General features: G+C 46.1%; 1 protein-coding gene across 1 annotated transcript in view; it reads right to left on the reverse strand.

Annotated features, from left to right (window-relative positions):
• LOC142591128 (cytochrome P450 6B4-like) overlaps nt 1-20,240 on the reverse strand; it is a 34,950-nt gene that overhangs the window by 11,914 nt on the left and 2,796 nt on the right. Inside the window, exons 2-4 of the mRNA XM_075703508.1 lie at nt 16,837-16,945; nt 13,295-13,383; nt 11,332-11,472 (exon numbers count right to left, since the gene is read on the reverse strand). Coding sequence (XP_075559623.1) covers nt 11,332-11,472; nt 13,295-13,383; nt 16,837-16,945 — 339 coding nt within the window. The remainder of the gene's footprint in view (nt 1-11,331; nt 11,473-13,294; nt 13,384-16,836; nt 16,946-20,240) is intronic.

Raw genomic sequence — 20,240 nt, forward strand, 5'->3', positions numbered from 1 at the left:
GCCTCGAGGCCGCTACGCAGAAAAGTAGGAGCGCATGGGTCATTGCCCCTCGCTAAGTCCGAATCATGCGGAAAAGGACAAAAAGAAGCATGGAGAGGTAGGAGAGAGTGTAATGGTGACTATCGCAGGAGACTCGTATCTGGACAGGTGCTCACAAGCAATTGTGGTGAGGGGAAAAGCCCATAAAAGAGTAACGATAGGGACATTTCCGAGGTGAACGCTGGGTTCTGTCATGGCGCGAGCAAAAGCAAAGCTCGCGGAAAATGCCCACGTGCACAACCTTGTCATAGTAGCAGGAGGGCTAAATGGCGTCCTAAACAGGAAAGGGACAGGAGTAGCCAAGCGCTTTGCGAAGGCGTGGACGACTTGCGCGAGCATTACCCTCAGGTGGAGATCGTGGTCTGCACGGTGTCGGAGGTGCCTGTACGTGACAGTCACATGCAAAGAGCCGTATTGGCTGCTAATGAGGCAATATGGAAAATAATTCGGGAGAAAGGCTTCGAGGTTGTCGATGTAAACAGGGAAGTGAGAAGGTGTGGTGGTTTTCAACGAGACGGGATCCACTTCAATTACAGGCTTGCACTAGAAGTGTGCTACCGACTTGCTTGTCGTGCTGTAGCTTTTTTAGGGGGCCCACGGGCGCTCAGGAGGCCAGAGTAGGTAGTAATGAAGGAGGTCCCCCAAGGGAACCTCACTATAGCATCGCCGTCAATAACAGAAAAAGGAGGAAAGCAAGAAAAAGAGCTCGCCATGCAACAAGCCGCATAAAAATGCAGGACAGCAGAAGAAAGGAAAAGTGGGCACAGATTGAGGAGTAGGTAAATAGAGAACAAATAGGGGCGTATGCGGTAACAGAAACGCACTCTAGAGACTCGGAAACGCCGTCAGTGATTGACAATTAGGTTTGGGAAGGGTGAAACAGAACTAAGTCGGAAAGATAGAGAGGGGGGTCGGAATGCTCATCCAGCAGGTAGCCAAATGGAAAAGAGTAAATTCAAAATGTCAAGAGCGGCTTTAGTTATCAGGTACAATGAGTGGAAAAAAACTTGGTTGGACGTTATGTATTTTTGGACCAGAAATAATTGCACAGAGAAGAATAAAGAGTTAGTGGAATCCATAAGCGCTGATATTAAGGGTGTCGGGAATGGTGCTGAAATTATCCTATTAGGTGACATGAATGCCCACATACAGAATTCAGATGGCTATACCGAAAACAATGAAAAGTAAATGCTAGACCTTTGTGAGCAACATAACCTCTTTACGTGAAAACGGGGCCTAAGTTAGAAGGGCAGATCCCGTGGGAAGTGGCAAACCGGCAATCGACCACTGATTACTGTCTGATGAGAGAAGGAATTCATGATAAGTTGAGAGAAATGGTCATTGATGAGGAAGGGTATAGCAGCATAGGCAGTAACCAAAAACGCATCATTTTGAAAATGGGATATGTAGTTCGGAAAGAGAGCAAGGAATGCAAAACGACCAGTCCAAATTTGAACGTTGAAGAAATAAAGAATATAGTCAGTAGAGTCGAGGATAAACTTGGCAAATGGCCAAATAAAGAGTGGGAATTTAGTGAGCTTCTAGGTGGAATAACGGCAGAAATACGGAAAGAGAAACATGTTCGTTGGAAAGGAGAAAAGAAACCGAAAAGACGGTGGAGCAAGTAGATACGAGAAGCAATCGCCGAACTACAGAAAGCATTCCGATAGCACAGGCAGGCAAAGTAGGCGCAGTTGCGGCAGTATGAAGCAGCCAATAAATGGGAAATATACCCGGACAAAAAGTCTGTAGTTCAAATACAGGCGCAAGCAAAAAAAACGTGAAAGGGAACGTTGGTTGTCATAAATACGTGATAGAAAGAAGACTGCAACTAGAATAATTTGGAACCACAGAAAATTACTGGGCAGGTAGTCAAGAACAATACAGCATATCATAGACGAAGGTAGAAAAAGAGTGGAAGGATAACCGGCAATAAATTACATCAGAAAAATAACAGTCAAATATTTCCAAGGCACTGACGAGGTACTACTTGAAGAAAAAAAGAGCACGAAAGAGGCCCAGGTGGAAAAGGAGCTGGTGGTGACAAATTTCAACTGCATGAAAGCCGAAGAGAAAATTCCTAAGCGCACAGCCGTAGGGCTAGACGAGGTTCCCGTTAGGTTGATTAATGAAATGCGACCAAAATGTAAGGAAGCTCTGGTGATAGCAGTGGAGAAATCTTTAAACGCTAGCCGAATACCAGACACTTGGCGACAAAGTAGAATGAATTTAATTTATAAAGGTAAGGGGGAGAAAGATAAGTTCACTCGTATAGACTCTTGACCATTATATCGGTAATATACAGGCTAGCAATGCCGGCAATCAAATTAAAGCTTCAACCATGGGGAGAGAATAATCGCATTTTGGGAGAACTTCAGAATGGCTTCGGGATAGGAAGACGTTTAGATGACAACTCATTTGTTCTTACTCAGTCTATTAAAATACAAAAGTAGAAAACAGACTGTTATATGTAGCCTTTTTACACATAACAGAAGCCTATAACCACGTAGACCGCAACATTTTGTGGGATATTGTGGAAGGGGAAGGCTTAGGTGATGATTGTCTACAACCTTTGAGAGAGATTTACCTAGAAAATACTGTTTGCGTTGAATGGGAAGGGATGAGAAGCTAGGAGAAAGTTCATATCAACAAGGGTCTGAGGCAGGGAGCCCTTTATCCCCGCTGCTGTTTATGATGTATATGGTGAGGATGAAGAGGGTGCTAGAAGTAAGTTATATCGGGTTCGATCTCTCATGCAAATAGGCGGGTACAGTAGTAGAGCAGCAGCTTCCAGTTTTATTTTATGTGGACGACATTGCGTTGCTAGCTAACAAGAAAAGTGATTTGCAACGCCTGGCTAATATCTGTGGAAAGGAAGGCAACAATTTAGGTTGGAAATTCAGTGTTAGAAAATCAGGTGTTATGGTATTCAATGAAAACAGTGAACAGACAGTGGCGATACAGGGTCAGGAAATACCTCGTGTAACAGGATATAAATACCTTGTTGTATGAATAAACTAAGGCAATAGATCTATGAAAACATGGCAAAAAACAGTAACAGTGAAAAGGAAGAGAAATGCAGCCATAATGGAAGCATAGAGCACTATGGGGGATACAATAGGTATGAGGTGCTTCGAGGGAGGTGGAAAGGTGTAATGGTTCCAGGACTTCGTTTTGAAAATGCTATTTGCTTCAAGTCAGGTGTACAAGCAGGACTCGATAGGAACCAAGGTCAGTGGGATGCCTCGCATTGGGCGCTCACGGGAAGACTACAAATGACGCTGTGAAGGGGGATATGGGCTGGACTAATTTTGAAGTGAGGGAAGCTCGCAGTAAAATTGAGTATGACGAACGACCGAGGAATATGGAAGAAAGTAAATGGGCGGGGAGACTGTTCAGGTATTTGTACAGGTAAAACATTGATTCACAGTGCAGGAAACGAACTACGAAACTTACCAGCAAGTATGTGGCCTGTAGGGTGGGCAACACAGCAACAAAGAACGTCAAGCGAAAAGAGAGGCTGCAATAATCTCATGGGCGGCGGAAATGAAAAAGAAATCTGCCATGAGTAACTACTTCAGGCGAAAAACGAAATCAGGAAAGAAACAATTTATAATAACTCAAAGGGAAGCTCATTACTTTCAGAAGTGAGATTCGGATGCCTTAAAACACGCACCTACAAAGAGAGATATAAGAACGAAGAAGAAGGATGTGCTCGCTGTGGTAAAGCTGGGGAAACTATAGAGCATCTTTTATTACAATGCGAGGACATCTACCCAGTGGTCGATTCGGGCACCACTTGCCTCCTTGAAGGACTTGGGCTCAGCGAGAGCAGTGGAAAAGTAAAGACGTCGGGCAGAAGGGATTAGTAAGAGGTGATCGGATGATTCGTGGAAGTACAGAAACGACAAAAAACGGAGCCGTAGAAAAGCACAGTTCTCTATAGGGGATCAGAAAATTTGGTTGTGGGAGTTTATAGCATTTCTTTTTTTTTAATTTTCAGCTAGGTCCTTAGGAAGCATATTGACAAGAGCTTGGCGGCACGACCCACAGCCCCGTACCAAAAGCGATGCTCGTAACATAACATAACGTCCATCCATACATCTATCCACCCACCCCCCCCATCCATCCATTCATCCATCCATCCACCCACATCCGTCCGTCCGTCCGTCCGTCCGTCCGTCCGTCCATCCATGCATCCATCCATCCATCCATCCATCCATCCATCCATCCATCCATCCATCCATCCATCCATCCATCTATCCATCCATCCTTCCATCCATACATCCATCCATCCACCCACCCACCCACCCACCCATCCATCCATCCATCCATCCATCCATCCACCCACCCACACGCCCACCCATCCATTCACCCACCCACGTCCGTCCGTCCGTCCGCTCATCCGTCCGTCCATCCATCCATCCATCCATCCATCCATCCATCCATCCATCCATCCATCCATCCATCCATCCATCCATCCATCCATCCATCCATCCATCCATCCATCCATCCATCCATTCATTCATCCAGGTTAGGAGGCTGGCTACGGAGGCTGACAGGCGCCGAGCGCTTGCGTTTCAGCCTGCATTTTTCAGAGTGCCTGTAAGTGGTAACGCTCTCATATTGAGGCTACTATATTAATTTCCCGAAAGCCTATAGAGTTATTTCACAATGCCGCAACGCTTGGGGGATTTTAAATCAAAAACGTATATTTTGCTCAGCGTGGTGCTCGCAGTTAACAATTTTGATGGAGCAGCCGACAATTCAATTTGCAAGTTCCGTTTAGAAGAAGAGTTGCTATCTGTCGTCATTGTACGCGGTATGATCGTTTTCTTTTGTCCTGAGAAGGCAGTGTGTTGGGGCGTACTACGTATGATGTTCTCCTGCGTGTACATAAGTGCTTTCGCGCAGTGCAGTGAATTGTACCATCATTGTTGTGCAGACTCAAACGAAAATTAAATATTGCGCGTTTCACACCGTAGAGTTCATAAAGCACCAATACAAAGGCTGTTTTATTATGAACCATGGTGCTCCTTTCATGCATTTATAACGTTCACTGGAATCAGTGTGTGCATGCTGCTTAATATAATGTTCATGATAGAAGACGCAGATTGTTTTCTTGTTTTTTCATTCAAAATTTACGAAGCAACACTGAACCAATATGGAATCAACTTGCAAACCTAGAGAAAGGATGTTTATTGGTGTGGGATACACATATTCCTGTGGCATTGTTCATAGCTGGATTTTAGACGAGCTTAGCCAACTTTCTTAAATTGCTCGACTTGCAGCTATTAGATCGTTTTTGCTTGGCGCATTGCCTCATCCACATAGAGACATTGTGGTTCAAAACATGTGCAACCACATCGACCTTGCACAGAGAGCATGGCAATGAATAGTTGTGCTCCTTGAAAAGTTCATCTATCGTAAGGCGGTACGAGTATGCAAAATATTTTGCAGAGTTCTTTTGAAAAACGCTCTCTGCTAATGGCAGCATGCGAGAGATGTGAGTGGTGGGATGAATCAGCTTTCCTTTAGCCTTCAAGTTAACACGGGAAACTTTAGGGTGGTGTGTCCTTAAAGTGAGACTGCCAATCCACCATTGCTCGCATGATGTGTTAAGAGCTTGCGGCACATGTAGCCGGTTATTTAGTAGGCTATACAGTTCGCTGCTTCTGGCAAAGAGTAAATATCGTCAAAAAGGGGCTCTCATTCCACTTCATCATCTACGTCGTTGTCAAGTTGTTCCTTGAGCATTTAGAGGTTTGTCTTTCCGTGTTTGGATCGGAAGGCTGTTGTGAGATCCGATAGCGTGACGAGACGCTTGTCGCAGCCATCTGCAATCCTGCAGTTACCAAACTATGGGGGCTTTACCAGGCTGTAAAGAGACAGCATGTTATACAACTGCTGAAAAGTTGGCATAGAAGTGTGATCCTTCTGACCACCGGCGTGGCGAATAGTGCCAAAAAGGTGTTACAAAGCGTCCTGATTGAAGCGAGATGTCAGCACATACTTGCAGTGGCAGACTTCGAGTAAGCAGATTAACTCTATTGTAGACAAAACTGTCACTCGAAGTCGCTCAGCCGTTGACTCCGTTAAAAAGCGTTTTTTCGGGATTCTTCCCGCAGACACGAGTCGAGCCATGTGGAGAAGGAGTTCAAGACTTCAAAGTCCTTGCTTTCTCGACTTATCCCTTGTGAGGGAAAACCCCTGTTTAACGTGTCAAACCGGTCATTGAACTTCATAGCAAACTTGACTGTTCCTTGGATATTTTCCAGTCCAAAAAAACCTCGTTTAGAATACTACTATACGCCATCAGCCGCACTTCTACTGAAGATCTTCGTCGCCAGCTTCACCCTCATTTTTTCGGCACTTGAATGGTTCAGGTGGGCAGATGAAATTTTGGATGCATGCGTGAGCGACCTGGATTGCTGGTGTCTGAAATTAATAATTTGTCATAGAGCGCCCTGAAGATGCGGTTTTCAACAGTTTGAAAAAAATTTTTACGTGTGCGGGCGGGTTCTAACTCATTTGATCAAGTGTGCGGCGTCTGAATAGACGAAAACCTTGCGATCATTATCAAAAGGATGGATAAAATATTTGATGGCATTTCGCAACTTCCCGCTCACTGCGTACTTTTTCCACATCCTGCAATTGGCAGTAGCACTGTCGCAAGACGGTGACTGGCTGAAAGTGCGCGCCCCAAATGTGCGGAACATATAAACAAGTCCGTAATCGGCTAGTTGTTCTTCGCATGGCAAAGATTCGCCAAAGTCAGTGAACCCAGAGTACGTCATTGTTCTTGAGTGAGCTGTCATCTCTTGCCGAACTTCGTAGAAGAGAAAGAATACCATGACGATGGTATTAAACATTCGTGGCCATATTTTCTTGAAATACAGCGAAGAATCTCTTGTCAAATCCGCAGTTGACTTGACCCATGCTCATGTACTTCCCGACTGTCGAAACGCTCGGAAGAGGCTGAATGCCACTCTCTCGTAAGAACTTGTAGAAGGTCGCAATGCGTATGTGGAGAAGCAGGCGCATCGTAAGCCATGATTCAGTGTAACGCCGGTTCCTTTCAGTAGTGGCTCTGGCTGCTGACAAGCACTCTTCTATGAGCACTCGCTGAGCTGGTGGTAAGTGATGTTTTCTAATCTTTTTCCACTGATGCATCAGATGTAGCGCTCTATTTACTCTGTTCTCTCATTAATTGCTCTTTCAGTCTTTTTGTTCACTTGATCAGTCGGCTCTTTGGCTTCATCACCGCATATCTTGCCCTCCTTAAGGCTGTTATTTGCTGAGGCCTAGATGGTATGCTCAATTGCTGGTACGGCCTGCGCTCTTGTTTCTTCCGAAGAACCCTCTTGGGGTGAATGTGAAATGTATCCAGTAACCTCTCACAGCGACTGCAAGTTTTCTCACTGGGTTCTAGCCACATGGAGCATTCCCTGTGCCTCCAGTGGCCGGATACATCGACGTAGGCATTCGTAGGCAACGTCAGGGAAAATACGTGTGCCAGGGCCACCTTTGCAGACACTGACCTTGTCGATTCGGCGCAAGGCACTGTTCAAATCACTTAACGTTGACAGCTTACTCATATTTCAAGTTTTTCTGGATGTATAGCTTTACCCATAAAAATCACACTGGCATTCATCTGGTCGTCAACCTGAAGGTACTTTTTCATAAAGATCAAAGCAGGCTCGTGGGGCCCGCAGGAACTTCCTGTCGAAACTTTTTCAAGATGAAGAAAAACTAAGCTTCTCACACCGGGCATCCCGATCCCATTCCAGGACCCTAATATTGTAGGTAGCGTGGTGCGAGAGATTTTTTCTAAGAGCGCGTTGAAGTTGATGCTGTTGGTGTTACCGTCATGCGACGCTGCACTGGTCTTGAACTTCTAGAGGTCGTGTAGACCGCTGAGCAGCAATGGCTAACGTTTCGTTGTCCACGCGAGAAGTTGCTTGAACTATTGTCTCTTGCATGACGCATACTTTTGCCTGCGGTTCTTGCACTTCACTACCTTCAGGTTTGGCTTTGCGCTTGCCTTCAATTGGCGAGCGTCCTGTGTTGGCAGTGCTAATCTGGTTCTGGCCGCCTTCTATTTGCACTTCAGTTGCTAACTCGAGTAGCTCCTGATTTACTACATTTAGTATTCTGTTTCTTCTTTTTCGTTAGCCCTTTATGACTATTGCTCCTTCTTTTGGAAGTGCTCCGCAAGCATCAGTTCTCACGGAACACCGTTCTTTGAATGTGAAGTGTGAAGCAGGAAAATTACTCGGCACAGCATCTCTAGCTAGAGAAGCTCTTCGGGTCATGCTGGCTAAAACAACTCCGCTGCGCACTGCCGTCCTTGTTTTTGTCACATGCACTGGATCGAAGTGCTTCTCGCACATGTAGCCGCCTGGTTGCAGGACTCTTCTCCATGCTGTATGGCATCCCGCAATGCTTGCAGTCGAGTTCTCTTTTAAAGGACACTGAACATCGATACTTTGTCTTCACACAAGCCATATCCGCTCTTGCAGGTTGGAAAGAAACACTTTTAGCGCGTAGTCCGGTTCGATCCGTCTCTGCCAGGCAACTCTCTTCCTCCCTGTCTTGCGATTCTGCTTATTCGTCATTTCTCGTTATTTCCATTATTAAGCGCTTGCGGAAAACATGGATGAGTAATTGCTCAACGGTAAAGCACACACTGCAAGAAAAAAAAAGACAACTTATCGTCTGCCCCCACCGCTTTTCCGTGACTTCTTCCAGGCTTTGTCAAACACCTTCTGCTGAGCAAGTGACGCGGCCACAATGTTGGAGACATTATCGTCTGTTATGGCACGTGAGGAACTTGAATGATTATAGTGAATGACAGACACACTAAATAAATTAATTTTTATTTCTTTCAACGCGTTATACGTGCAGGTATAACAGTTTACCCTTTCAAATTGCCCGCGTTTTATGCCTGTATACGTGTGCTGCCGTGCTGCTGTGCAAACGTGAAACACCACCATTAGTGACACGCGTTTCTCCCTAGTGGCCCCCGCGTTGTCGGATAGCCTGTTCTTACACCGTTGTCTGAACTAATAACACGTGGCATTGCTAGTGGGCGGTGCAGATGGTCACCGATGAGCATGTCGCAACATCCGGACCGGTCAGACAGCACCTTCATGGCGACATCGTACTTTGCCTTGGTGAGGCCGATTCCCTGCATTGCCGTCTTGGCTCACCCAGTAACGTACATCTGCAGATATTAGATTTTTTCGATGTTGGTCAGGGCGACATTGCTGTATATGCTTGCCTGGTACTGGCCACAAAGCTCTTGCCGCTTGCGCTGTTCCCCAGAAGGGCTGGCTATGTGGAGCTTAGGCAGAGAAAAGCACTGCAACGATGACATGGACAGCGCTCCGGGTGAAGAGGAAGGGGCTGCTGGTTTCAGTGTCAATGCAAGTGATCCTGTACGATTTTCGGCGGAGTCAGCGGGTACAGGAAGGGCCAGTGAGCGGGGTAAAGATGACATTTTGTTCATAGTTGAAGGTGATAGTCAAGTCGGCCTCCAGGTTCACATTCATGCAGTTGAATTCAATGAGCTACGCCTGCTTCGACAAAATAAGTTGGAGGTGCTGGCACAGCACACACACAGAGGAGACATCTGCTAGAAGGGCGTCGATCATAGAAGTCGTATTTTTTCGATCAATTGAAGAATGCAAGACCCAAGAACAGGTCCAAGATCGAGAGCTATGCTGAACACGAAACATGTTAACTCTAACGAACTGCGGAGGGACGGGAGCCTTTGTCAGGCTTGATTGGTTTTAGCCCTCACAACAGCAGTGAGCTATCTAAATTGCTTACTGTAAGTAAAAGATTTACTTAAAGAAGGCCGCTCGTGCGTCGGTACCCAAGGTCACCTCAAGATTTGCATAAATGCTTTCTGTTGTAATGGTAGCCTCCATGGTCTTTGCCGGTCAACTTTCTCAGTTGCTGTTGTCCGATCCGCTACATCCCTCAGCACAAATTTAAGAACAACGCTGCAACTCGCCCTTTAAGGGCCTCGGGTACACTTGCGACGCAAGCCTACTGAAGAACCTTGCATATGATGGCCTGATTAGGCCCTGGCAGCTGGTGTATGAATGCTAAAACATCATGCTAGCTTCACGGGGGGCTCTTCTTTCATGCAAAAACATCAAGTGTCCAGAAAAACTTGATTTGGGTGAGTTGAGTAAAACTCAACTTGAATTTTGAGTAAAACTTGAAGCAGCGCGAAGATGACAGTAATCGAAAGCAAACACAGCACGCGAGTACACAAATAGCGCTCGTGCTGTTGTGTTTGTTTTAGATTACTCTCCTGTTCTTCTTCGAGCTGCTTTAAGTTCTCATCATGTGGCCAACTGGACAAATGCACCGGAGGCTGTACTACTTGCAGGCCCTGAGGCACGTAGCACTATGATGTTTTACACAGAAAGCAAGACTGGAACTAGCGCTCAGCTGCGTTAAATGAGACATGTATGCTTTCGCATTCATAACTCAAATGAAGTGCTTAATTTTCCTGGGGTATTTTTATAAGGTCGAGTGGGAGAGGTAGGCACGCTGAAGAGGAACTAGCTGCTCCTCTTCTGATGGCAAACAAAATGCAGGTCCAGAAAGCCCCGTAGAATATTGCTTACACTCAGACGGCTTTGACACAACGTTCTTCGCTGGAGTCTCAGAAACTGCGGACTATAAACATGCACAAGTGCATCAGTAAATACAAGTACTTGGAATGGTTGGAGAACACAAACAGAAACTCAGTTAGAAAGGCGAGGGGATCAAATTCAAATGCAGATGCATAACGCAATGCATAATATACTGGACGCATAAACAAGATGAGGCTGACCCGACGCATCCATTACGTGTAACATTTTGATTTTCGTGTTAGAGGACACTGAAATTTAATAGAAACTTGTCATATTAGTGTGAGTCAGGCTCGTTCAATATGTCGAAGTTAATAGACAACGGAATATTCGACACGCTAAGAGGCAGTGTGATAATTTTTTTACTGCGTTTGGTACGGCACGTTTCCTTACAGCATGCCAGCCAAGCGACTTAACAGCATTGTGATCTTGTGTCAACACATCGTAATCGGTTTCTTAAGTATGTTACCATGCGGGTTTGATTAAAAATTAGGTGGTTGCAATTTTGTTCTTTTTTTGTGCATTTCTTCTTCAGCTGCCTCTGCTTTCGTCGTGTCGAACTAGAAAAGCGTTTATTTGAATTTAACACGAGAGAGATACCACATATTATTAGGGAAGAGAGAACGCTGTCGTATATTACCGTTCAGGGTCAAATCTTTTCGGTTCTGGCCACAGCACGGGATCGTAGTGCACATCGTGAGCGAGAAAAAAAACGGCCATGCCTTTCAGGATGCGAACCCCGTTGTGCTCGTAGTCCTCATCACATACCCTGGGCACCCAGCTGCAAAGACAGTTATTGTAAATGCATACTCGGGATGTTGAATCAAATATCCGTCATGTTAATGATTACCAAGCCAACCAACAGGCGCTTAGCACAAGGGAAGTACAGAACAATTCTCACGTTTTTCGGCTTCAGTGATTGTAATTTGATTGGTCTCTGGCACAGGAAAACACGATACTTAGTTTTTCCTCAATAGGGACGCTCCCCTTTACCAAAATTTATCTGACGTCGGTGAAACACAAAAGACGGGGACTAAAGGAATGCGATACGGACGGGACTAGTGAACGAGCGCAATTTAAGGGTTCGAAAACACGAGAATTAAGGCTCGAAACTGGCTTCGCACAACAAGAATGGCGCTTGTCATTAATGACTGAAGAAAGCGGAGTTTGTCGGTCATGAAAATAAAAAAAATGGAGCTTGAGATATTGGAAACGATGGCAATAGGTAATAGCGGGGCCCTTGTGTACGGTAAAGTGGCTGCCGAGCCACATTTAAGCAAGGAAGGAAGTTCCATCGGTTGCTACAAGAAAACTGGTTCATTATTCACATCTTTCTGATTTTATGCTTTTTGTACCAGTTGTTCGCTGGATTAGTCAAGAGAAGATTGGACAGCAAGCCGACCGCTCGAAAGATAAAAAAATAAATTAGGGGGTTTTACGTGCCAAAACCACATTCTGATTATGTGGCACGCCGTAGTGGAGGACTCAGGAAATTTCGACCTCCTGGCGTTCTTTATCGTGCATCCGAATCTAAGTACACGGACGTTTTCGCATTTCGCGCCCTCGAAATGCGGCCGTCGGGGCCGGGATTTGATCCCGCGACCTCGTGCTCAGTAGCACAACACCATAGCCACTGAGCAACCACGGCGACTGACGGCTGGAAAGATGAACAGGGAAATGAATGTCTGAAATGCTAAAGGTGGAGAAACGTCTATGAGAGGAACTGTTGGCGTCTATTGAGTATATCCACGAAACTACGATGAAAAACAGTTAAGGTGCTTTTAAAAGAAAGCACGGCAGTCAAAGAAACAATACCAGTACGTCAGGAATTCATTGTGATTTTTGTTGACCTGTTACGGAAGAACAATGCTCGACACTTGTTAAGCGTTTGGTAAACGGACGGAAACATTATTCAACACTTCAAGTTTTCAGATAGAGCCGGCAGCGAACCATAATAAAGCGTCGTACATACACACGTCAATACGCCCATGCATTTAGCCTTTTCGCGCAGAGCAGTTGAGGGCATAATGGGATTTTTTGTGCTGGTTCACCTCTGGATCTTTCTCTTCGCTCTCTTTACAAGACCCACGCTTGAGGTGACCAACGTCGCTATGGCACCCAAAAATGCGAAAACCTTGGAAGTAGCTCAATAAATTTCGCGAAAGAAATTGCGCTGTAGCTTCCAATATTTATGGTCGCCACTAGATTGTGGAAGCTAATGTAACTTGATAGAACGGAAGCTTGGGCGAGTGGGTGATTCAACGTCGACATGTCTGCACAGCGGCAAAGACGAGGACAGCAGATAGGTCTCAAAAGATGAGCTTACTTCAACTGAAGTTGAGTTCATGTCGATATCAAACTGAATGGCTCGAACAACCGGTTCATTGCAATAGCCTTGCACTCTGTAATGTGCTGCAACTCACTGCGTCCTCCCTGCATTGATTGCAAAACAGGTAGGTTTTGGCCACCTAAGGTGCGCCCTCAATGACCGAAATATAATTTCTCATAAAAAACTACGCTAGTTACACAATCACAAAATGTTTACGCTGGGAACTTAGTCAAATTGACACAAACAATTGACAAAGTGAAAAATAGCAACTTACCCTGTAAACGGACCATAGAGTCTCAGGGATTCTGACACCACTTGGCCCAAGTAGGTGAGTTCGCCGAGGCCGTCGTATGTGAGCTCCCCCTGCACAGTGGTCCATACAAGTATAAAATAACCAGGCTCAAAATGACGTCATAACGTGTAATAAATAAGGCAAGCTCACAGCTCGTTAAATGGTAGCAGACGAAATAGAGATAATGTGAGAGAAAAGAAGAGAAAACATTATTAAGAGCTGGACATGTTAGGCTAAGGAAATACGTGATTCGAGATGATTAGACTGATTGGAATGATTAGACAAAGGGAAGTGTTGCTTCCGATGCATAGCTTCAGTAACGAATCAAGAAAGTGCGACAAATTAAAATTTATGGCTTAAGAGCCCTGATTAGAAATGAAAGTACAAAATTTACAGCTTCTAGCAAAGCAAATGCACGCTACGAGTTAATCCACCAATACTTAATTAAGATCTGCGTATGTCATAAAACAATGAAAAGCATTTTGTCGCACGCAAAGCTAAAGCAAATTACCTCATTCTGGGAGAATGACTGGAAATTCAAGGCAAGCATCAAGACTGAAGTGTAGAGAATCCCTCGGTTTATTTGTCGTTATTACGAAACGCTTACACACGTGCCATGACATTGCGAAACCAAAATATGCAGAATAGGTATTTATTTATTTATTTATTTATTAAATTCTATTGAAAATACACCAAGGACCCTGGACACAGGGTTTTACACGAGGTGTGGGCCGAGTTGAGGTTTACAAAATTAGTTGATGTTGACAAAGAAGGGCTTAACGGCGGCTTTGAACTGAACAGGAATGACGTGAAGGGCGATGTTCGAGGGAAGATTGTTCCCGTCGACGGCTGTCTTCCCAAAGAACGACTGAAGGTGCGTGACAGTGCGGCCATTGTGGAGGGTATGCAGCTTTAACATAGCTGATGCATTGAGAGATGCGATGAGCTGGACTGATGGTAGAACGATGAGGTGAAACATGAAAAAAAAATTCTGGTACAGTGAACGCCTTTCGATTTTATGGGGAGCCTGAAGACTAGGCAGACATGCTTGAATCTTTAGGTTACTTACGCTGGTAGTGTAAGAGAAATCAGAGTGTACGAATATAATGGCGCGGGTTGGTATTCATTCAGTGAGATTACTTAGAGCGCGTTCAGGAGGATCCCAAACCGAACAAGCGCATTCTAATTTGGGTTGGGTTAATGTTTTGGGAGCTAGTAGTTTTACAGAAGCAGAGGCATGTGTTTGATTTCGCTTGAGCTAAATTAGCGTGCGGTTAAAGTCGTTAGTATTGCTGGTTATATGCGCTGTGCCAGATAGGTCGTTGAAGAGAGAAATGTGTGAGAGAAACGCGCGTTATCAGCATAAAACAGTTTACACCCTTTGGAGCGCTCCTTCTGATAACGCGCGTGCCGTTCGTTACTGGAAAGTTTCGGGCTCGCAGCGTTAAAGAAAGGAAACGCATCAAGGCAGATAACGATTATTGTTGTGTGGCAGAAGGGGCAAGCCAAAGGGTGTAACTTTGCCTAAGAGTGTATGGCATTCGCGCCCGGTAACATGACATCATGGATCATAGCGAAAAGGCCTTGTTCTATCTAGATGCTGTTGAATTAGCTGCGCCAGTTGCGATGTAATTGCTCTCCGTCGCACATAAACCGCGCGCGCAGTAGTTTCTCTCCGGCTCCTAAATGGGTTGGTCACGCGTCATACGTACTCCTTAGGAGTAGGCAGCTTTCAATTAGCAACGTCACCAGCAGAACCGGGAACGAGCTTTTCTGCGCCGCACCAAGGATCCGGCAGCCTACCAAGCCGTCATTTCATGAACCCTCGGAATGGACCCATGGACAAACACCGGGGCCGCACGTTTGAGCTTCGGTGGTCGAACGTCTGTACAGAGGGCTTGGGCGGCGATATTTTCAAACTAAATTCAACAGTTTCCCCACTTTTTGTTCCGAGCTCATTAGTTAGCCTAACGGTAACCTCGTCTAGCGCTGTGACTGTGCTCTTAGGAACTTTTAACAGCGAAGCTGTTCTTGCTCTTTGCAAAATGGACAGCATATCACAAAACTCCACCGACGCCCACTGACGGAGACATTGCGCACAGCCGATTTTGCCTCCGCCCCGAGGTCGGTGCATGCGCCGTGATAACGGTTCAGAATGCGCATGCGCTTAGTATGTATGCGCGCGATCCGTGGGACTTGGTAAGTTAAAGCCATGTTGCGGCCTTGGAAGGTTTGTACTGCCGAAGAAGAGGCTGCGAATCGCAAAGCGAGAGTTGCTGTGATGCGGGAGAAAGAGCGGCAACGACGGGCCGTTCCGACCTACTTCGCCAGGTAGGCCGAAGCAAAGAGGTGGTGACTACACGAAGATCCAGAATATGCCAGTTGAGGGCGAGCCAGGATCGCTGCGAAGGAACGACGATTACGTTAGGACCTTGCAGTGCGGGAGGCCGAGTACGAGCGACGCGCAACTCGCGCTTCAACCAGGGCTTCCACCGCTCCATTTCAACATGAGTTCCTCTCATTGGTGTTTGGACATTCCTGCCGATGTGAAATCGACCGTGGTATGACGGTCAACACGGTTAGGTCTGTCGAGAAACGTGCACAAGGCATATGTATGCAGCGAGGCATCTTCCCGGAGGCCAGCAACCACGACGAGATGCAACTACTTGAACCCAAGTTTAAATCTAGCAGCAGCCAAGTTACAACCTAGCTGTAGCTGGAATAACCCGTAATCGACGAACTTCGCTCGTGCAAATCTCGCGCTACCGAGTGCGAACTTGCTTGTTCCTGTTTTTGCCTGTCTCGATTTGAACACGATACTTATTAGCGCATTTCCCTTGGAAAAATTCCGGGCCGAATTTACAAAAGTTTCAGCATGTGTGTACTGTTTGTCATTGGCCAGATGCCTTCTCCAATGATATGACCAAACACTACTGACTAGCATCTGATCTGACGTGCAGTTGTAGCATGAGAACTGATCTGTGAATGCAGATTCGTATCACAAACTTTAGCCACTCTCTTAGCTACAAAACAACTAGTTCAGCTTACCAGTTAGAGTAATTTTCTTGGTAATTACCTCACCTATCAGCAATGATGGCACATTTCGGCAGCGATTTCTTATTTGTGTTCCATCGCATTCGGTAGAAATGGTAAACCATAAGTGTGTCGGCCGAATTTGACAATCCGCTTACCTGACTAATGTATTTAGCATGTCAGTAATTTGTTAGTCCAAAAACAAAAATTTAATTTCTTCGCGTTGACAGTATAGTTCCTATACACACCGCCGCTACTTACATGAAAGTGAAAATTATGCGAAAAATAATGAAGAAAACTGGACTAATTTGTGTACATGAAAAGGCTACGATAGACATAAGTACAATTAAGACTATGGAAAGAAAATATTTCCAAGAAAAAGCACTAACACATATACGAGCTGCCTGACTTCCAATTTGCAGTACCGTTACACTGTTGTAATGCCACACAGTGTGTTTTTCTTATTCGCTGAGACTATAGGAAGCGCTTACCTCTTTCTGGAGCAGGGATTGAACTTCTGCTCGAACTTTGTCCTGCACTTCTTGGTGTTCAGCGAGCAGGTACGACATGAAGGCCAGCGGTGAAGCTATGTTGTCGATGCTGCATGCCAGAAAGGATGGTGTGCAACGCAATTTTATATATCTTATTTTATATTTTATGCAACGCAACACGGCGTTAGAAACAGCACTTTTTGTTCCCCTGAGAAAGCAAATCATTGGACTCAGCATTATTTGAATTAAGCAAGAAATTTTCTGGAATCAGACTCAAGCTAGTAAGAAGCATTAGCGCGAACACTGAAAACAGTTAAAAAACGAAAGCGGTTGACGAAGATATCACACCCACACACCCACACAATTAAGGGACAGAAGAGTGCAGAAAAAACTAAAGGATACAGTCCTGCGATCAACGTCGTCAAGCTGTCCAAGCAAACACACCACCGAGTTGACAGTCAGTCGGTCGGTCGGTCGTTTGGTCGGTTGGCGTTTTATTTTCACCAAACAAAAACAACTGTGGAACAGGGCAGACAGCGATAACGTTGGGATGCTGCAGCTTGACTAAGCACGCCTGCTTGTCGCGCGCACTCGTGGGAGACTGGCCGATACCAGCACAGATGGCGTATCACATTACTTGCATGCAGGACGTGACTTCCCTCTTGGCCGATTCGTGCCGTCGCGTGCTTTCTGGAATTTCTGGTATGTGAACAATCTGTTGCGCGGTTCCTACCGACAACATTTTGGTACTGCTAGGAAATAAACAGTTGTTTTTTTTACGAAGAAGTGTTAAATAGGTGATGACGAATTAGCGAGCCTATAATATGGAGCACGGAAACTTGGTGCGTGTACCGGAGTTCTGCCACGAAGAAAACTGCAACGCATGGTGGGAACGCTTGCAAATGTTCTTCGAAGCTCACAACTTCACTTGCCGCAAGAAGAAGCGTGCTATTTTGCTCACGTCCTGCGGTTAGCCCTCATCTGACATCACACGAACACTGATTGTACCACAGCGACCTTCGGATGTCGACAGCTCGGACGTCAAACCAAGAAGACCGCTGCGTCCCCATTCCTCTCTCAAGGACCGACGCCGCGAGGCAACTTGGCATTCTAGCACGCACGATATCCTTGGCAGAGTGGAACACCGCACATAGAAGGCGCACAAGACTGCACAGACTAAACCCGTCACTTCAACTCAAACCTCCAGCGGGTCTACACCGACGTGAAGCGTCTCTTCTGTGTCGGTTATGGCTTGGAGTTGCCTTCACGAATGCCTACTCAGCACTAATTGGAATGGCTAATACTCCTGCATGTGATGTTTGCGGATGCGAGGAGAACATTGACCACTTATTGTGCCATTGTCCACAATTTCAAGCACAAAGACAGTCTTTGTCCAACACATTGAGGAAACTAGACGATCGTCCTCTGAGTGAACAGACCATATTAGAGCACCGTCCCGACCGATCATCGGCTCAGAAGGCAGTGAAGGCACTTTTGTGTTTTCTCAGAACTTCTGGTTAGCTCGAGCGACTCTAACTGCAGTGCTGTCCGTACACGTATCTACACCTTCTCTCTCCCTTCTTTCTCTTCCCCTTCTCCCATCCCCCAGTGTAGGGTAGCCAACCAGACTATTGACTGGTTGACATCCCTGCCTTTCCTGAATTCTCCTCTCTTCGGATGTCGAGCTTGAGGTTATACTGCAACGCCTCAAGAAACACTTTACCAGAAGCCTAACGAGCTTCTGAGTCACTTCCGCTTCCTTCAAGGAAGCCAAGCACCGCCAGAATCGACTGCCGAATATGTTGAAGCGCTAGGCAGCATCGTACGTGACTTCAACTTCGCAATGAGGCCGACATGGACGCTCCCAGCTTATACGCCAACAGCAGCAGTCGACACATGCATAGCCATCGACATGGCCACTTTAACGGCACCAGCTACAACTAGTAAGAGATGCTCTACAGTGTCTCTGGACGTAATGCTCCGAGACCGCTCCATGTGCGAAATGTGACACAGTAACCTCAACAATGCCTGCTAGCTCAATTCGAAGTCATATTTGATCGGCCTTGCCTTGTCAGAAGAATCAGCGGCACAACAAGAAGAAAGGCAGCTCAAAGACGGCAAGCGAGAACGTACAACGAACCAGATTTGTAGCTTCGCGCAAGCCAAATGTGAGCAACGAACCGTGCCTCCGATGCACCGGAATGTTTTCACCGCACGATTGCAAAATTGTCCAAGTGTGTGTATTACTCCAAAACAGGCCACATCGTCGGAGCTTCCTTTGGGAGGAAAGAGGAATTGAACTCTACAGCTCCTTATCAGCTAGCACACGCATCCACAGCACCTGAGTGACACGAGAAACACCAACTGATGCAGCGGATTGACTCACTGGAAGATCTCTTCGTCATGAACACTATGAATATGGGTTCGTGAACGCCAATTACAAACTGACTGTCAACGGGCAGACACTGCCCGTTGATCGGTGAACGGTGATCAGCCATGAGACATTTCAGCACCTCTGACCTGCACTTCCTGCACAGGTGCAGCCTACATAGTTACTATGCCGCATGGCCGGGAGAACAAATGAAGCTAGGGCGCTTTCCTCTGGAAGCGCAGCTTAAGCAGAACACAGCACTGCTGTACCTGCCCGTCGCATCGGGCCATTTAGCTAGGCTGCTATGACGAGAATGGTTCCAGGCTTTGGACATTGAAATCCGCGGAAAATCCGCGGAACCGACACCTCGAACCGATCAAAACTGGGCGAACGTCTTGAACGATATAGCGACGTGTTCAACAGGCAGATAGACGGACGTGTCGGTGAGCTAATGGATATTCACTTGCAACCAGCGGCTACGCCACGGTGTCAAAGATGTCGTCAAGTACCGCAAGCTCTTCGCTCAGCCGTACACGAAGAGGTCGACTGACTAGATGGACAGGAAATACTGAAACCTGTGAAATTATCAGCATGCGCGACAGCACTGGTTGCTGTTCAAAAAATAAAACGGTACGCTACGCCTCTGGGGAAGGGGGAGGGAGAAGCTACCGTTGCTCAGTAAATCCTGCCCTCAAGCCTACCCTCTTCCAATAGCGAGCGATCTACTTGACTCAGGGAGAAGTTAAGTTTATTTCTCAAAAAGCGAGCTCCAAAAGGCATACCAGCAACTACGAGTGGACGAATGATCCCTAGAAGTCCTCACTGTGACGACCACAAAGTGACTTTACAGAACCAACATAGTCGCTTTCGGAATATCGCGGCACCACTGTTTTTCAAGCAGTTTATGGATATCGTGCACGACGGAGTCGATGACACAGGTGTGTGTGTTGACGATACCTCGTGACCGGAGAGACGTAGGAAGGGAAACACCTAGCGCGCATAGAAGCCGTTCTGAAACGACTGCAAAGCGCAG

Source organism: Dermacentor variabilis, chromosome 8 (genome assembly GCF_050947875.1).
Source record: "Dermacentor variabilis isolate Ectoservices chromosome 8, ASM5094787v1, whole genome shotgun sequence".
NCBI lineage: Eukaryota > Metazoa > Arthropoda > Arachnida > Ixodida > Ixodidae > Dermacentor > Dermacentor variabilis.